The sequence below is a fragment of the Humulus lupulus genome, chromosome X (assembly GCF_963169125.1).
Source record: "Humulus lupulus chromosome X, drHumLupu1.1, whole genome shotgun sequence".
NCBI classification, from domain to species: domain Eukaryota; kingdom Viridiplantae; phylum Streptophyta; class Magnoliopsida; order Rosales; family Cannabaceae; genus Humulus; species Humulus lupulus.
In genome coordinates, this window is record NC_084802.1 from 13,330,899 (window position 1) to 13,348,832 (window position 17,934).

Here is a 17,934-nt window from a genome sequence, read left to right on the forward strand (position 1 = left end):
AAACAAAAAAAACATAAAAAAATGTGTATAGAATGTAATTTAATAAATGTTTCTCCAAAGAAAATGTATACATACATTATCTCAATTAATAATCTTGTCTCATTTTTCCAATTATTATTAATTGAGATACAAGCAAAAATGCCAATACATCTCAATGGCTTTGGATTAATAGGAGATTAATACAATGTGAATAGTACATAATTTTCCCCTCCTTGATTGCTCCTTCATAGAATATTTTGATGGAATATATTAATATGTAAAAGTAAAACAAGGTACAAAAGATAAGATTATTCCAAAACATTTATTACAATAATAAATGTTCCTATTTTACATAACTGCAATGAGTTGTCTTTACAGAATACATAATAAATTGACAATATTACTACTAATACTAACCATTTCATCATTAGGATAGAAGAAAGAACTATATATACACACACATATATATATATATAAATATTTATATTAAAAATGGTAAAATCAAATGGAGCAGTACTCTTCTTGGTGTTGATGATCATGTTATGGTTATGGAGCCCAATTTTGGTGGTCTCAGCCCACATCCAAGCAAGCATAGAGAATAAACTGGGCACTGGTAAGAACCTAACTCTACACTGCCAATCAAAAGATGATGATTTGGGAGAGCACAGCATATCAAACGACGAGTCGTTTAGCTGGGAGTTCTCGGCCAATCCTTGGGGAACGACACTATATTTCTGCGTTTTGGGGTGGGAAAGTGTGGCAAGTTACGAGTTCGATGCTTATTCTTTCGGAAGGGACCGTAGTCGGTGTGAGCGTCGCTGTGCTTGGCTCGTCTCCATTGAAGGCATTTATGGCTTAAATGACCAAACTGGCCTTTGGGAATTTTTCTACACTTGGCCAGCTGACTCTTGAGGTTTCAATACTCATCTTTAATATAATACTTGAATTAAACAAATAAATAAATTATTATTATTATTATTATGCTTGTAATTGTGTCTTGATTCGTTTTGGAGGTGGACATAAATTTGTGTTCAAGTTACAATATTATTTTGTTAGCTAAACTAGTTGGAACAACTTTAGGACTCATCTATCTAATTTGCATTGGTAAAAAAAAAAAAAGAGAAAGAACTGTCTAGAATTATAATAAATTTTGTCTTTTTTATTTAATATATTACCATTAATTATTATAATTAATTAATTCACATACAAAAAAATTATATATTCTCAATAATTATTAATTATTATTAACTTGATTAATTTATATCTTATACATTGAAACACAATTACAAATATCATATCAAATATAATGTTGACTTATTTTTTGTGACAAATTTAGCACAAAATTTATACTATATACAGAGATAGTCTTATAGCAACTCCAAACCTACTAGTCTTTTTTTTTCTCTCAATTAGCTAATCCTTTTTTAAAATCACTTCAACCAATCTTTGTTTTATTCTTTACAAAATATCAAGTTATAATTTTTTAATTAAAAGAATTACTTTTTTATATTATTCCTATTTAATAAAGTGGTCACAATATTCACGCCAAAGATCCAAAGATTGAAGTGTTGGAATTTTATTATTTTTTTATTATTATGGACTATTTAATTATGTAGTGATTAATTAATAGTAACAAATAAGTTATTTAATTAGTTGAACTCTATAAACATGGTTATGAGATATACAATGAGTAGACCCAATACAAGTCAAAGATGCATTATATATAGGGGAATTTGAGTTGTTATGCATTATGCGGAGGCTAAATTAAAAAAATGCAACACATTTTACATATCAAAAAAATAAGATATTGTTTGGCATTCTTCCCAAAATACTTCTCTCATATTCTTCTCTTCTTTCTTTATCTCTTTCCTTCTACTTACGGTAGCCGCAACACTACCATCACAACTCATTGTTGTGAAAAAATGTTTAGAATCATTTTTCATTGTTAATGTGGAAGGTAGACCTACATTAACACCATCTCCTCTCACCTCGAAGCTCCCATCTCATTATCACTATCAATTTTTGTTGATGATTCAAAGCTTAAACTAAGAAAACTTTTAGTTAAAACACTAATCTATACATTTCGAACAAATCTGGCATGATTTTTTTGTTTTTCGCAACTTTTTTCAGATCTAAAACTTTAAAATTTGCAGAAAGTCACTGCACCCTGATAGACCCCAATGCACCTCGATGCCCAGTTCGATGGGCCTTAAAAATCAAGATTTTTGTTAATAAAAAATATTTGTCTCGATGAAATTCGATGTCACATCGATGCCCGGCTCGATATGGCCTTAAAAATCAAGATTTTTGTGAGAAAAAAAAAACAATTTGCCTCAATAAAATTTGATGCCACCTCGATGCAATTCATTGAACATGCATAACTTTTCACTCGAATATTCGTTTGAGGTGATTTTTTTTAATTTGGATATTTTTTTTCGAGATCCACACATTTGAGATGTTTATATACATATTTGAGAAGTTTAAAGCTTAAAAACATACCCAAATTCAAAAAAATTTGGGTATTTTTTTAACTTTGGGGTGTCTTCAAGCTTTAAAATTCACAAATACATATATACACATCTCAAACGTGTAGATCTCAAATAAAAAAAATCAACTCAAACAGACACCTGGGTAAAAAGTTATACATTTTTATGAATTGCATCGAGTTTCATCGAAGTGTGTCGAATTTCATCAAGACAAATCTTTTTATTCATGAAAATCATGATTTTTAAAGGCCCGCTTAGTTGGGCATCGAGGTGTATCAAATAGCATCGAGTTTTCTGTAAATTTTTACACAAATCGAGAAAAATTATAAAATAACAAAAAATTATATCAATATATGTTCGAAATGCATAAATTAGTATCTTAATTGAACTTTTAGTATATTTAAGTTTTAAATAATAAAAAACTATCATGGATAATTCCATGAATTACTTAAGAGAGAAGAGAAATGAAGGGGGAAAAGAGAGGGGAAATGGAGGGGGAAGAGAGAAAGAGAGAGGAGAAAACTAAGAAAAAATAATAGAAGTGGGTGGGTAGTGATGAAGGGGCGTTTGTCAGCCTTGGCTATGGTGGTAGAGGGAGGAGAAGATGGAGCTAGAAAGAGAGAGGAAAGAAATAATAAGATGAGCATTTTTGTAAACAAGCCAAATAGTAGCATGAAAATGTGATGTGCAAATAAGATTGTTTTTTTTTTTGTTATAAGGACTTCATCATGTATAAAAATTCAAATTTCCTCATATATAATTACACAACCCATATATTATTAAAAAATTGTAGGAACTTTTTTTTCTTTTCTTTCATAATCCAAATAATACATATTTTTAATTTATTTTTTTTGTAAAAATAGGGGAAAATATATTAATATATATACATATTATCTTTGAAAAGAATATAAGAGGTGAGGATAACCAAAAAAAAAAACTTGGTTGGTTAAATTATAATTAAACTAACATATATAAGGAACTTTTATGATCTTTGAGCTGAAATCATTCACTTAATTTATTTTATTTTTTTCTACCTTAAAGAGAGAACTCGATCGCTAAACTGATTTTATTATGAACAATTATTAATTCCTAATTTATCTTCGATATGAGTTCGTGTACACTTTAATTTCTTTGTAGTTTGATATGAAATTTTTTTTAATGTATCAAGTTGTATTTTCTGATTATCATTCTCTTAAAAAAATTATAACATTAGATGCATGTTTCGTATATTTATATATATATATATATATATAAAGATATATTTTGGATAGGTGATGACTTGACTCGTGTCGTGAGGGATGTTGATTTAAATCTTGAGTTTGGTGCTTTAATTTGATAGTAGTTCAAGCCATGATTATGAAGCTTACTCAATTTTTTGATGCATTTAGTTAAATTTTCTTATTTTCTTACCTTTTCTGGTCAACTGTTAATGGAGTTATTTTTTTAATATGTTACTATAACATTAATATATTAAAAGAATATTTTAAGAAAGAATGGATATTCGATTTTTGGTGGGAGGCTTTTTTTTCTTTCTTTTTTTTAATAAATGTAAAAATCTAAACAATTTTTTTAAATGAAAAGGAAAGAAGATATAAAAATAAATTATATTAGTAAGGGATAATTTTTTTTATATATCATTGATTTATTTGTAGCATGAAGTTTGACTAATTGTTTGTAGTTATAGTGTACTTGTAGCTGGATTTTTAAATTAGAGTTTGGTGTTAAATTGAAGATATGATATATATTTTGAAATTTAAATTATTATTTTATAAAAAAAATAATAACTTGAGCCATAGGGAAGGAATCTTATATATTGATATGTGTAGAATCAATATATAAATCATGAATGAGAAAGGTTACATTAACCTAATATTATATAAAGTAATGAAAATTATAGATAGGATACTCTTTTGTAAGTGTGTTAGTATTAGTATTTATAAATTATTTGAGTTATTACAAATGGATTAGGTGTTCCTTAACAAAGCTTTTGCAATAAGATTTCAGTGTTTAATTAATATAAATAAAAGTTTGTGTGATAACTTAATACAATAGGGTCTGCTTATATTAATTCGATCTTGATTTTTTAATTTAAGAACAGTGAGTTTTAAATTTTAATATATTTTATAATGCTTTATTAATTTTATTTTAAATTTTAACTAAAATTTTATAAAATAGGAATTTTAAGTTCGAATCTTACATATTTTAGTTTAGAATCGATCATATGTTGAGCACTATTAATCGATAGTATTTTAGAATTTGTATACTTTTGGACCGATACAATACTTTTGAATCTCTACATTTAATTACCTTTGTAAATTAATTTCAATTCAATTCATGTTGTAAGCCTTATAATTAAAATTTAGGGTTGTTGAAGTTGCTTAATTGCTACGACTAGTACTACTATGTTAAACTATATCCAGGGTAGGTATAATTATAAACAAAAGGCTATTTTGGTCACATCACTCATGAATGATGTAATTATCTCACCCAACCCAAACTCTACTATTTGTCCTAAATTTGAGGGTAAAGACAGCGATGTATTCTACAAAACTTTCCAATAACCAACTATATTTCTTTGATAAACAAAACAAGTGGAAAATATATAAATTTTAATTAAATTTAAAATAAAAAATCCAATTGGCCCAATTGGCTGAAAAACCCACGAGTTTGACCTTTCAAGGATTTGGCTATAAGAAAAGGATGAGACTCAATCATCTATTGTGTTAGACTTTACTTAGGAGGGAAAAAGAGATTGATTTGTAATATTGTTTTTAGTGTTAATAGAAATTTATTTTAATATTTTTTTCCAAATTATTAAAGATGAGATCAACATGCCTAGAGTAAAGATGCATGAATAGGAAAGCTATGATATAGAAATTAGAAAGTTAGATTTGCATATCATGAGATGGCTAATGTGGAGTGAGTGAGTATGGACCACAAATTTTTAAGAAATGAAATGAATGGTTGCTCAAGGAATTGTTAAGCGGGGTCTACATCTTAACTTATGGCATATGTGCACCCATTGAAATAGAGTAGGGCAATGGATAAACCCTACAACAACAAATTAAGATTTTTGACAATTATGTATAAATAATTATATGAGCACCTAACTTACAATTCTACTCATCGTAAAATAATAAGAAAATGTGGTATAATAAAACACTTCTTTATACTAATATTTTAATAATATTATTAGTGTTGTTATGACTAAACTAAAAAGTTGATGGGGAATAGTAAAATCTAAAAATGAAAATTTGTTTAGCTCAAGATTGCAGGTTAGCAATCAACCAATTTTATTTTATTTTTCTATTTGGATTTGAACTTAATAACATGATTCATTTATCTCGAATAGGATTAGAATGGACAGAATTGAATAACAAAAAATTTTAGAAAAAAAATATATAAAATGACTAAGTTGATTATTTATCAACTTTCAAAGAATTGTTTAATGGAATTAAGTTATCAGCTAGTAATAAGGTGGAGATTTTAATTTTTTTTAATCCCATCAAATCTAATTTTCCAAGTATAAGTATAGAGACTAAGAGGGTGTTTGGCTCTTTAACTAAAAAACTGTTTTTTGTTTTTAAAAGCTAAAAACTGTTTTTTGAAAACAAGTGTGGGTGTTTGGCGTTATTTTCATAAAACAATTTTTAAAAACAAAGTTACAAAAAACAGAAAATTTTGAGAATAACAAAAAGTTGTTTTCTATTATTCTCAAATTTTTTTTTGTCTATATTTTTTTTTTCTCACATAACTTTTTTAATTATTATTATCTAACATAATTTATTGTCACATTATTTTCTCTCTCATTAGTTTCTCTCTCATCACTTTCTCTCTCCTTATTTTCTCTCTCATCACTTTCTCTCTCCTTACATTTTCTCTCTTCACTTTCTCTCTTGCTATTTTCTTTTTCATCATTTTCTATCTCCTTATTTTCTCTTGCATCATTTACTATATCATCACTTTCTCTCTCATCACTTAATATTTCATTATTTTCTCTCTCGCCATTTCCTCTCTCTCTACCCACTTCTCTCTCTTCACTTTCTTTCTCATTACATTTTCTCTTATTTTTTCTTGCATCGATTAATTTCTCTCTTCTCAATTTCTATTTCTTCAAATTTTCTCTCCTTACTTTCTCACTCCTTATTTTTCATCATTTTTCTTTCAAAGTATTTTATCTCATTATTTATTACAAACTTTTAAAAGATTTTTATCTTTGTAAATATATTTGTTAATTTTTTATTTAAGAATTAAAAAAAATAACTAAAAAATTGTTTTTAGAAAACATTAACCAAACACCTCTTGTTTTTTAAATACTAGAAAAACTATTTTCTGTTCTCAACTCTGAGAACACAACTTTGAAAACAGAAAACAGAAAACAAAGCCAAACAGGTCCTAAGATTTAATCATTTATCCAAGACAAAAACAGAGTATTATTCAAATAGTTATATCGATTCTGGTCTTACATAATACCATTTTGTAGGAGTGAAGTAAATAGAGTCCTTTGAGAATAGAATGGAGACATGATTTTGCAGAAGATCTATAGTTATATATTATAGAATTGTTCTAACTTCCATTTGCATGGATAAGCTTATCTTCAATATTTTAAGTCATTATTTACAAGAAAAGATACTCTTGATCCATAGTAAACTAAACAATATTTTCCATTACACGTGTGGTAGAGTGTTGTTAAGAAAGAATACCCTTTTTTGGGAGCACATGGAATGAAAAGTTCAAAGTCAATCAGGTGATCTTCTAGATAGTAGTGAATAATTTGTAATAAAACCCCCTTGAATAGACAATTCTGTGGTGGTTTGAGAGGCTCTGATATTACTGATAAAGAAGACATTTTTATCAGTTTAAGTTTTTATCAAACCTTTGTTAAAAAAGAAATCTTTATATAATATGATCTCACATTAAAGGCTGCACATTACTCCAATAAAACTAAATTAAAATATATAAAGACTCTGCAAATAGCGGCGCAGGGCTTTTAGTGCAGAATTTCCCAATTATTTTGACCCATCAAATGAGCATATTCTGGTATGGAGTTAGCATTGAACTTTGCCCATATATGTCCTTCTCTGCAATTATTTAAGAAGAAAAATTTTAAATATATATTTTCTACATCTGTCATCCTCTGCAATAACTAAAAGAGAAAAATAAAAAAGGGTCAAAGGACTCATATTATGCAGTCAAGAAGTTAGAGCTGAATTAAGTAGTAAAAAACTAGTCCTGCAGTTTTGTTTAATATAAATCTTCATTTTTCAAGGGTCAAAATGAACTGATATGCACTTCATTCAGGATCAAGTCACAGTCAATGCTTCCTCATCATAGACGAAAATAAGTACATCAATAAAATTGTTAGAGAATTCTGCAGAATGAACTGAGGGTCAAAACCACAGTAGAGCCATATATGGAAACGAAAGAGAGTCAAAAGCAAACCTCTCTCTTCTTCTGATTCTATCTATGGGAAGGTGTGACTTTTGACCATATATGCCTCAAGCTGGTCACTGCAAGGAAAAAATATCTCAAGCTTTTAGAATAGTTTCTCTATGGTCAAAATGATCAAATCCATAGAGCAATAAGTCTATAATTTGTAATTGTTATTTGCACCAGAAAAGACTGCAATTTTTGTTTCCACATAGAAATAAATAGTCAAAATGGACAAAACCACAGCTGTCTTATTCACTGAGAATATAGTTGAGCCAGGTTAGGTTGGATGTGTCACTTACTGGCTGAAAGTTATCTACTTTATAACTTTTCAGACTTTGATATTGTTGGTCCTTGCTAGGACAGTAAATCTTTTACAAGCTTGATAATCTAGACTAGAAACGATAATCAAGTGTAGTGAGGATTGAATCACCTCTTGAAATGGAAGTACGATGGATTAATCACAGAAGAGAATGCAAAAACTTTGATTTCACAATCAATTCTTAGCTAAAAGAATCAAATACAGAGGTGAACAAGACACCTGCCTACAATGCAATCCAATCAAAAGAGGAAAACTAAATCAGCTAATGCCAAGGTTGAACAGCAATTTCTCCCATTGAACAAACATGTAAATTTATCTTGACAAAATGAGCCAAAGAACACTACATATAATCATATAATTCACATAAAAATCAGATTTGGCAGGAAGAAGCACAAGACCCAGATGATTGATTATACAAAAGCCAGCATGATCAACTAAAAAAACAGCAGCTATGGACTTGGGTAAGGTCCATTAGCATACTCCTAAATTTCTTTACAGCAATATATGGTGAATAAATACAAAGAAACATTTTTCCTCTTACACTTTTTACTTTTTCTTTTCCTTTTATTGATGGTAACTCGTTCTTCTGATTCCTCTTCCTTCTTCTTCGTCTTCTTCATATTTCAATTCTTTCTGTTCTCAATGCCAAATCTGACTATAAAATCGTCGAATTACCCACCAACTGAGATATAAAAACAAACAAAGCTATTCGGAATAGTTGGCTCTTCCCAAAGAGTCAAGCCCTTCTGTACGGCTCCGAACAATTCTATGAAACACTTCCCTGACTTGGCGCTCCAAAGGGTCCAATCCATTCTTTAAGGCACCACACACTTGAGAAAGCTCTTGAACTCTTTGCCTCACCTCTGCTTCTTTCTCCTCCGTTAATGGGAACTGAACCGAATCGGTTAACTCGCTCATAACCCGGGAGCATTTCTCAATCTGATGAATCTCCTTCAACAGCCCACAAGCGTTCTTCCGGTCCCGCCTCTTGGACTCCTCAAGGATCCGCTCGTGAAGCGAAGTCATCGGCCCGGACCACGGCAGGTTCCGGTGGACAACAGGAAAATGGACCTGGAGGCCCCGGTCCTGGCACGGAATAGCTGCAACCAAAGCCCACATTACGAACAACAAAACTGAATTGATAGTGAAAACGGCTACGGCTAGCCCCCCAGTGGCGACGACTTCATTGGCTCTCGGTGCGCTCACGTTGTTTGCAATCGCCTGGAGCTGTCGGGCGGCGGACCAAGACCGCGAGACGCTCCACGACAACGATCGGAAATGACCCAATTGACGGTGGTGATCCCGGGAGAAGTTGCTCCGGCCAAAAGAGCGGTTCCGGTGAGCAAGAGTTGAGCCCGAATCCTTCTCGTCGAGCATACCAATCGCCAAATCGATAAGAGCCTTCTTAGCGCGGCGGAATTGACCTTCCCCGAGGCTCCGGTGACCGTCCAAGGCGATGAGAACGATCTCCAATAGCTTCTGCCATTGTCTGATCTGCTCAATCCCATCTCTAACGGCATTACAAACGTCGAGTGCCTTCACGCTCCGCTCAAAGTAGTCGGAAACCATCCGATCCAACGGCGGTCTGAGCACCATCGACCTGTGATTGAACAAAATAGCCCTGAACTCCTCTTGGCAACAGAGGAAAGCATCCAGAAGTTTCCGAATCCATTGAACAGAAAGAAGTTCCTCAGACCCAACCACCGCCGCCGCCGACGAACAAGAAGAGCACAAATCGAGAAAACGATCAGCAACTTGCCTCTGAAAAGCTTCGAGCTCGATCTCAAGCGCAGTGGAACCATGGTGACTACCGCCGCCGTCCATGGAGCGGCCAATACTAGCGAACCCAGTTGCTGAACCTTGGTAATCCGTAGCGGGCATTCTCACATTGACTAATTTCAACTCCCCTTTCTCTCTTTCACTCAATCTATATAATATAATCTCACTACACCAAATTGAAATTGAGAACTGAAATTAGGGTTCCTTGGCTCGGTCCAGCGACTGAAAATTCAAAATTGGAGATGGAGGAGCGAAGAAGAAAGTAGCAAGTTGTCAATTTGGGTATTTTAGTGAGAGAAAGAGGGAGAAGGATGGAGAAACCCTAATGGAGAAGAAGAGAGGTGAGAGGGGTTTTTATTAGGGGATAATTGCACCGCGTAAATGTTTTTTTTTTAATTTAATAAAATGTATTTATTTGAATTTATTATTTTATTTTTAATTTTAATTGGTAGTTGGAGAGACAAGACAGAGTAAAGGAGAGAATTTTCAGAAAGAATGAGTCTTAAACCAAAAAGTATAACATCACTCACTCACTTAATTTTATGTTTCTAAACTATTTTCACTTTTCCCAACAATCTTTTTTCTTTTTTTAATTTATAATGTTTCATTACACTTTCCATCCAATCCATATTTTATTCTCTTTTTTTCTTTTTACTTTTTTTATCAATTTCATAATCCTAGTATGAACACGAGAAAATTTTACCCCACATGATTCTCTTCTCTACACCTTTTTCTTTTTCCATTTTAATTAAAAAAGTATACACTTTGAATGTGGCGTGATTTTAACTCATGTGTAAATCAAAGGGTTTAGACTAAACTACAATTAAAATCATGTTATATAATTTTTGTTGAGAAAAAGTATTTATAAAAAAAAAAAAGGATCTATTGGTGTGTCACATTCATTCCTCGTGAGTTATTAAATTATTATAAATTACTTAAATCAGAAATTAAAATTCTTCCCAAAAGATGAATAGAGGTGAAAGTCTTAAATAGACGTTTTCTTTTTATTTTAGTTATAAATTTATATAATTATATGAATATTTTAAAAAATATTGTATATAATAAAAAAAATGCTAAAAGATATGTATAGTGTTGGATACATACTAATATAAATATTGAATCTACTTACTAATTTAATGTTTATTCATCTATGTCAACATGACCGATATTGCAACTCATAAAATTAAGAAAAAAACACGGTGATCACATTCATAAAAATAAAAAAATAAATCTCAAACGATCATTTGAGGTTGCCGAAGAGATTAAAGCACGAGTTGCGTTATTTAAAGTTCTAGGAATCCAAAATACAAAAACATGAGAACTTGGCAAGGACAAATTTGTAGAGGGGCCAACTTCCAATTTTGAGTAAACTATTTATAAGTTCCAAGCAAAATGGGAAGAGAAACATTCTTTCAGCCAAAACAAGCACAAGTATAACGACCAAACTATAAGTTGGTTATTAATTCAACCTCCAAAACAAAATGACAACATGTGCCGCTTTGACTCACGAACTAAGCTTCTACAATCTCCAAAACAAAAGGACTGTTGTTATAAAATATCTCAAGGAACAAAAGCTCGCATGTCAAGGGGAAACGTAATACGCTCGACCACAGAGCCAACAAAGATAAGATTGGCTCGTGAAGGCAAGGTACTTTAGTCTAAGTATTAAGATTAAAAGCATTGCATTGGTTGTCCACATTTGCTAATTTATTTTTGAAGTTTAAGATAGACTTGTTTTCGTGTTTTTACCAATCGATATGTTGCATAAATTAAGAGTGTTTAAAGCTCCACAGAAGTTGTTTAAGACTCCACGGGAGTTTTGAGTCCGATTCTCATCATCATTACCACTATGAGAGGAGTGCATGCTCCAAGGGCATTACCTCCTGAGAATTTAGTCAGGGAAGTAATGCTCCAACAACCCTTCATATTGTGATCAATTCCTCCAAGTGTGCGAGAATCATTCTCCGGAGTAGAAGACCAGTGTCAAACAGAAAAGCACTCTAGACCACAGACAACTATTGAACACCCAACTGCCACAGAGATCGTGTTGTCGCTCTCGTACAAGCTGCAAAAAGGATGTCTCACGATGTCATCTCACATGGGAAAATGTGCAACTATTACCCTGATGAATAATTGGCATGTTCCCCAATAAAATAGTGGGTTGAACTTCCTCGTATTGGGCCCACTGAGATACGTTGGGGCCCACAAACTTATTAAATATCGAATGTGGTCATTTAACTAATAACAACCATCCATTAAAAGATGAATAATTTGTAATCAGCTCCAATTAATGAGTTTAATCTTCATAGTTGCTTATGAATAGGGTTACAGTACAACTTGTAAGAGAATCCTTATCTAATTCCCATTTTTCAGAGTGAGCACATACGCTGCCTAAAAACCTAGATAGTTTGAGCTTTGCAAGCTCGGCTTCATCCTAAATACAAGTGACTTGTGAACTAGGGTTAATTAATAATCTGAACCATATAACTTTTGGTGTTCATATTCTTTTTCTTTAAGCTTTTCTTTTAATTTGGTAGTTGACGAAAAAGTCATTCTACAAAACTAAATTGCAATAATTATATTGTAGTTTCTCAATTCAAAAGCTTTCTTTTTATAATGTGTGAAATTTTTATGTTGTCTTGATAAAAGTTCACATTCACAACTTAGTAGTAAAACAAAATTACAAATTAACATTTTCTCAAAATGTTCTTTTTTAAAAATACCAATGTGTTTCAAAAATTACTTGCAAATTGACAATTTTTAAGTAATTTAAACTGTCAGAATGTCTAATTTTGTCAATAATTTAATAAATATAAATTAAAAAAATTAACATAAGGCCAACACAATGTAAAATTTAATTCACGTTTTGCATGAGTGTAACATTTTGAATAATTTTAGTATTTTTGCCGTAAATATCTCTTATATATAAAAAAAGAAATTTATATTTTGGGTAAGGGTTCATACCATTTTAAACTTGTATTTTAGTCTATTATCTTTTCGAATCTTTTATTTTTAAAATTTAATTATTAGACCTCATACTTTGTTAAAATATTAAAAATGGAAATACATAAATATATGCTAAGAACTATTTCTCATATCTTTATAAATCTTAAATTATAATCAACATGCGATCATGTAGAGTGAATAATTAAATAAATAATAAAATCATCAGTAAAATTTAAATCATCTAATATTAATGTACATTGGTTTAGAATTATAAACAAAATAATCACGACATTTATTGAAGAAACTTTTACAATATAATTAACATCTTTTGACTTAAAATATATAATATGCAATTTTGTTAACGATTAATTAACTCGGTAAAATAAAAATCTCTTGAATGTATTATGACACTTTTAAAGCAAATATAAAAGTAAGAAAATGTCTTCATTTTAATATTACTAAATTACTCTATCATTCAAATTTAATTAATTTAAAAAATATATATATAAAATGTATATTAAAAAAATCTTTAAAAGTACAACTCATAATCGTTGATATATCGATGTTTAAAAACATAATCACTCATGTCACCTTATGTTCTAATTTATAATAAACTAGACACTATAATCTCGCCTTGGACACGGTATTTATAATAATTAATATTATATTTATTCTTAGAAAAATAAGATTTTTGTTTATTTTGTAAAATTTTAAGATTTTTATGGTAGAGAATTTATAATTTAAGGAGTTATTAATATTTTCATTAAATGAGCAACATAATATGCATCACGACTTCTTGCTCTTTGGGAATCATTTATATATATATACTAGGTATAAGCAACGTGCAATGCACGTTTGCTTAATTTTATTTAAAAATTATTATATTTTTTAATTATCATTTAAATTTAAAATAAATAAACAATGCTATATATTATAAAATACAAACATATTTTTTTTAAAAATTAAGACAAAACATTGTCTATAGAATTAAAATAAATAAATAATATCATAATTTGTATTTTTTTTTAAATTCGTTGAACCAAGAATTTGCTTGTTGACCTGTGAAATTGGCCAGTGGTCGTATGTACATTATACGACACTTTTTGAACGAACTAAATAAAATAAATGACAGTGTACGATTATCTTAAATAAACACACATGAATTTTATAGTGGTTCAGCCCTATTCTGATGAACAGTAATAACCTAATATACTTAGTCTTTAGTATTGAATTATTCGACAATAGTATAAACTAATAAATTCACTCATCAAAAAGATTTTTCTCCCAAAATTCCAGTAAAAGAGATCCTGAAATGAAGCCCTGGGTCCTTTATTTTTAGAGCCCAGGGGCTGTTACATGACCAGTAATACTGGGATCGTGGTTTGGCACACGATTTTCAGGTAGTGGAGGTACGTGTCCACCTCCCCATGATTATAAGATCGTGGGTCTTCTCATTGTTTCTCTAGATCATGGTGGATAATGCACGATAGAAACCTCTGGGAAGATGTTAAGTCTCTGTTGGTATATGAGACTTAGGTGCTAGGCCCGACGACCCGAGCTTGGGTGTTAGGCCTTTGATCTTCTAGGTGTTGGACCTGTTGATCCTCTGGGTGCTAGGCATGTGACCTTCTGGGTGTTAGGCTTGTTGATCTCAGTTTGAGTGAGAGTGAGTATTTCTCAAAGAAGTGTACTTAGGGGTTTGGGCCTACCACCCTATGAAGAATAGGGTGGGCCGACCACCTAGGTGGTTTCTTGAGCATGTCAGGCCGACCACCCCTAGGGGTCCTTGGGCATACAGGGGCCAACCACCCCTGTGGTAGGGGTTAGGCCGACCACTCTTTTGGACACACTGGGCCCGACCACCCCTAGGGGACTTAGGCTTGGTCGACTTCCCATAGGTCCTGAACCTATCTTTTGTGCCCGCTGGTCTTTTCTCAATACTTTGTCGTTTTTTCCCTGATTTGTGATGTCACATGTCGCATTCTCATTCACCACGTCATCCTCGTATTTTTTAGGGATAACACTACTATATAGACACTTTTTACATATAAAAATATGATCCATTCTAGTTTTAAAGCAAATTATTTGATGTTGTTTAATATTTTTAAATTTAGTGTTCATAATAATTTAAATTTTGGTATATTTATGTTTTGATGTATATATTATATATTGTAATTTTAATTTTAAAATTAAATTCTTTTTTTCTAATTTTAAAAGTATACATGGGTAAACGTGCAATTACCACCCTAACACTGTCATGGGCATTATCCCCAATAAAATAGTGGGATGAACTTCCTTGTATTGAGACCACTCAAATACATTGGGGTCCACCATCTTATTAAATATCGAATGTGGTCATTTATGTAATAACAAACTTCCATTAAGAAATGAATAATTTGTAATCAACTCCACTTAATTTGCTTAATCTTCCTAGCTGTTTATGAATAAGGCTAGGGTACAACTTGTAAAAGGATCCCGATCTGATTCCCATTTTTCAAAGTGAGCACATAAGCTGCCTGAAAACCTAGAGAGCTTGAGCTTTGCAAGTTCTTCTTCATCCTAAATACAAGTAACTCGTGGACTATGGTTAATTAATAACTGAATCACGTAAAATCCGGTGTTCATATTCTTTTTCTTTAAGTTTTTCTCTTAATTTAGTAGTTGACGAAAAATTCATTTTACAAAACTAAATTACAATAATTATATCGTAGTTTCTCAATTCAAAAGCTTTCTTTTATAATGTGCGAACATTTTATGTTGTCTTGATAAAAAGTTCACATTAACAACTTAATAGTAAAAAAAAAAAATACAAATTAACATTTTCTCAAAATGTTCTTTTTAAAAAAAAGACTAATGTGTTTCGAAAATTACTTGCAAATTAACACTCTGTGTTATATTATTTTATAATATAATGTAATTGTTGGGCCCAAAATGTTCGGCCCAAAAACTATTTCCTCATTTCTCAAATATTCAAAATGGAACGTTTTGGCATATAGAAGTTCCGAAGGCAGAAGTTGTGGGTCAGAGGCGATCTACGCCTCTGACCCCTGAGCGAGACATTCAAAGTCGGTATTTTTGGAGGGAAATTCAGTTATTTCTCCCCCCCTCCCCCCCCCCCCCCCCCCCAAATTCCAGGGTTCCAACTAACTGCTTTGCATATTTTTTTCCTATAAATATAAGATTCATAGAAGGGAAATGGATCGAACTTTGAACTGACTTAAGCATCGGAGTGTCTTTCTTGCAGGTGATCCCGACGAGTCAAAGGAAAATTTCATCACCAGAATAGTGACTGTGCATCGTCCATTATCGGGAGAAGCCTCCAGATATAGAAAGACAAATTGTTACTCCAACAATTGGCGCCGTCTGTGGGAAACGAAAAACATTTCGGCCTTAGTCACGTCGTCGAACCAAGAAATCAAGATCCACTACGAACCCAGAAATCATGCCACCAAAAGGCAACGGAGTTTCGGGCCCAATCGCACAAAGCGTCCCTCCAGCGGACGTGAGCGACCAGATCGATAGGATGTGTCGCCTATTGGAAGCAAGCCAGCAACGGTCCAACGAAGCAATCAAGACATTGGCCGAAGCCCAAGCTAGGCTCGAAGCCGAGATTGCTGAGCTGCGCAGATCCGCTGACACAACCAACAACACCCAAGCCCATGACAATCTTGATTCTAGCAGATCTGAAGTTCTAATCGACCGCGTTAATTCCCCTCATCAAAACATGAACCCAGGTAACGAAAGATCCCATGGCATCCCGCCATCCTCCGGGGCCGAAGAGCGACGATCCCCAACCTTTGACACGCATGGGCGGGCGGAAGCAGAACACACCGGACCCGCTCAGCCAGCAGCCGAAATCCGGCCTCAACGCACCACACCTCAAGTTGCGCACGATTCTCCCTCTGAAGGTCGTGTTCCCTCAATCCGGTTCTTGGACAGTTGGAAAGAAGACATGATGCGGGAAATGATGCAAAAATTCTCAGATGGGCGATCAGCCTACGCCACCAAGCATTTGGACCTAGTATCAAGAACCACTGAGAAATCGCCTTTCTCGGAATGGATTCAGAATGATCCAAAGCCTCGAGACTTCGTCATCCCTTTCCTGCCTACGTTCAATGGAAAGGGAGATCCACTAAACCATTTATTCCAATTTCAACAGAAGATGGCATTAGAAGCTAATAACGAAGCTATTCAGTGCAAAGTCTTTTCAACGACTTTCTCCGGGCCAGCTCTGTTATGGTTTCGACAATTAAAACCCGGGTCGCTCAATAGTTTTAGTGATCTCCGACGGACCTTTTTACAGCAATACAGTGCGAACCGAGAGGCACCCAGAACAATGGATGATCTCTATCAGATTGAACAGGGGGAGAATGAACATCTGAGAGCATACTTACAGCGTTTCATTGACCTCGTGCGTCAAATCCACGATGTCGACCCACTCACCGCAGCAAATCTCTTTGTCAAAAGCTTGCAGGTGGGATCTCTCTTACATGAGAATCTCACCATGACGCCTCCATACGACATGGCAGATGTGCAGACCCGAGCCGAGGGCGTCTTCAGGTTCTTGGAGTTTTGAGAGCGCACACAGAAGAAGTCTGCACTCAGCTCTGCTCCACCAACAAATAATCCTCCGCCACCTGCTAGGGATGACAAGAGGAAGCGGAACCAAACAGATCACACGAAGGAAGGAAAAAGGCCAAGACAGGATCGACAGTCATCACGATACCCGTCCTTCGAATACACCGTCCCGCAAGAAGTCAGTTATGAAGAAAATAAAGACAGGCCTATCTGGCGAGAGCCCTACAAAATTACCACTCCTTCTGACAGAAGGGATAAAAGCATATATTGTCTCTTCCACAAAGATCACGGTCATACGATCACTGAATGCCACAACTTGAACAATCAGATCCAAGCCCTCATGAGGAGTGGGAGGCTTACCCAATACATCAAGGAGACAGGCAGACCAGGTGCCTCGCGGCATAATCCCGCTTC

The 17,934-nt window shown here is 33.0% G+C and overlaps 2 protein-coding genes across 2 annotated transcripts; one reads left to right on the forward strand and one right to left on the reverse strand.

The window, feature by feature from the left end:
- Positions 1-8,543: 8,543 nt before the first annotated feature.
- On the reverse strand, positions 8,544-10,331 carry LOC133805158 (protein BYPASS1-LIKE-like). Its single transcript, XM_062243259.1, has one exon. It carries the CDS (start codon positions 10,096-10,098, stop codon positions 8,923-8,925), a length of 1,176 nt encoding a protein of 391 aa, XP_062099243.1. The 5' UTR covers positions 10,099-10,331; the 3' UTR covers positions 8,544-8,922.
- Positions 10,332-16,384: 6,053 nt separating this feature from the next.
- LOC133805534 (uncharacterized) lies at positions 16,385-17,518 on the forward strand. The gene has a single exon (XM_062243718.1). The coding sequence runs from the start codon at positions 16,385-16,387 to the stop codon at positions 17,516-17,518; it is 1,134 nt and encodes a 377-aa protein (XP_062099702.1).
- Positions 17,519-17,934: the final 416 nt, after the last annotated feature.

Excerpts from the sequence above, each read along its gene's own strand:
- LOC133805158 (XM_062243259.1), bottom strand. The coding sequence starts at position 10,098 with ATGCCCGCTACGGATTACCAAGGTTCAGCAACTGGGTTCGCTAGTATT.
- LOC133805534 (XM_062243718.1), top strand. The coding sequence starts at position 16,385 with ATGCCACCAAAAGGCAACGGAGTTTCGGGCCCAATCGCACAAAGCGTC.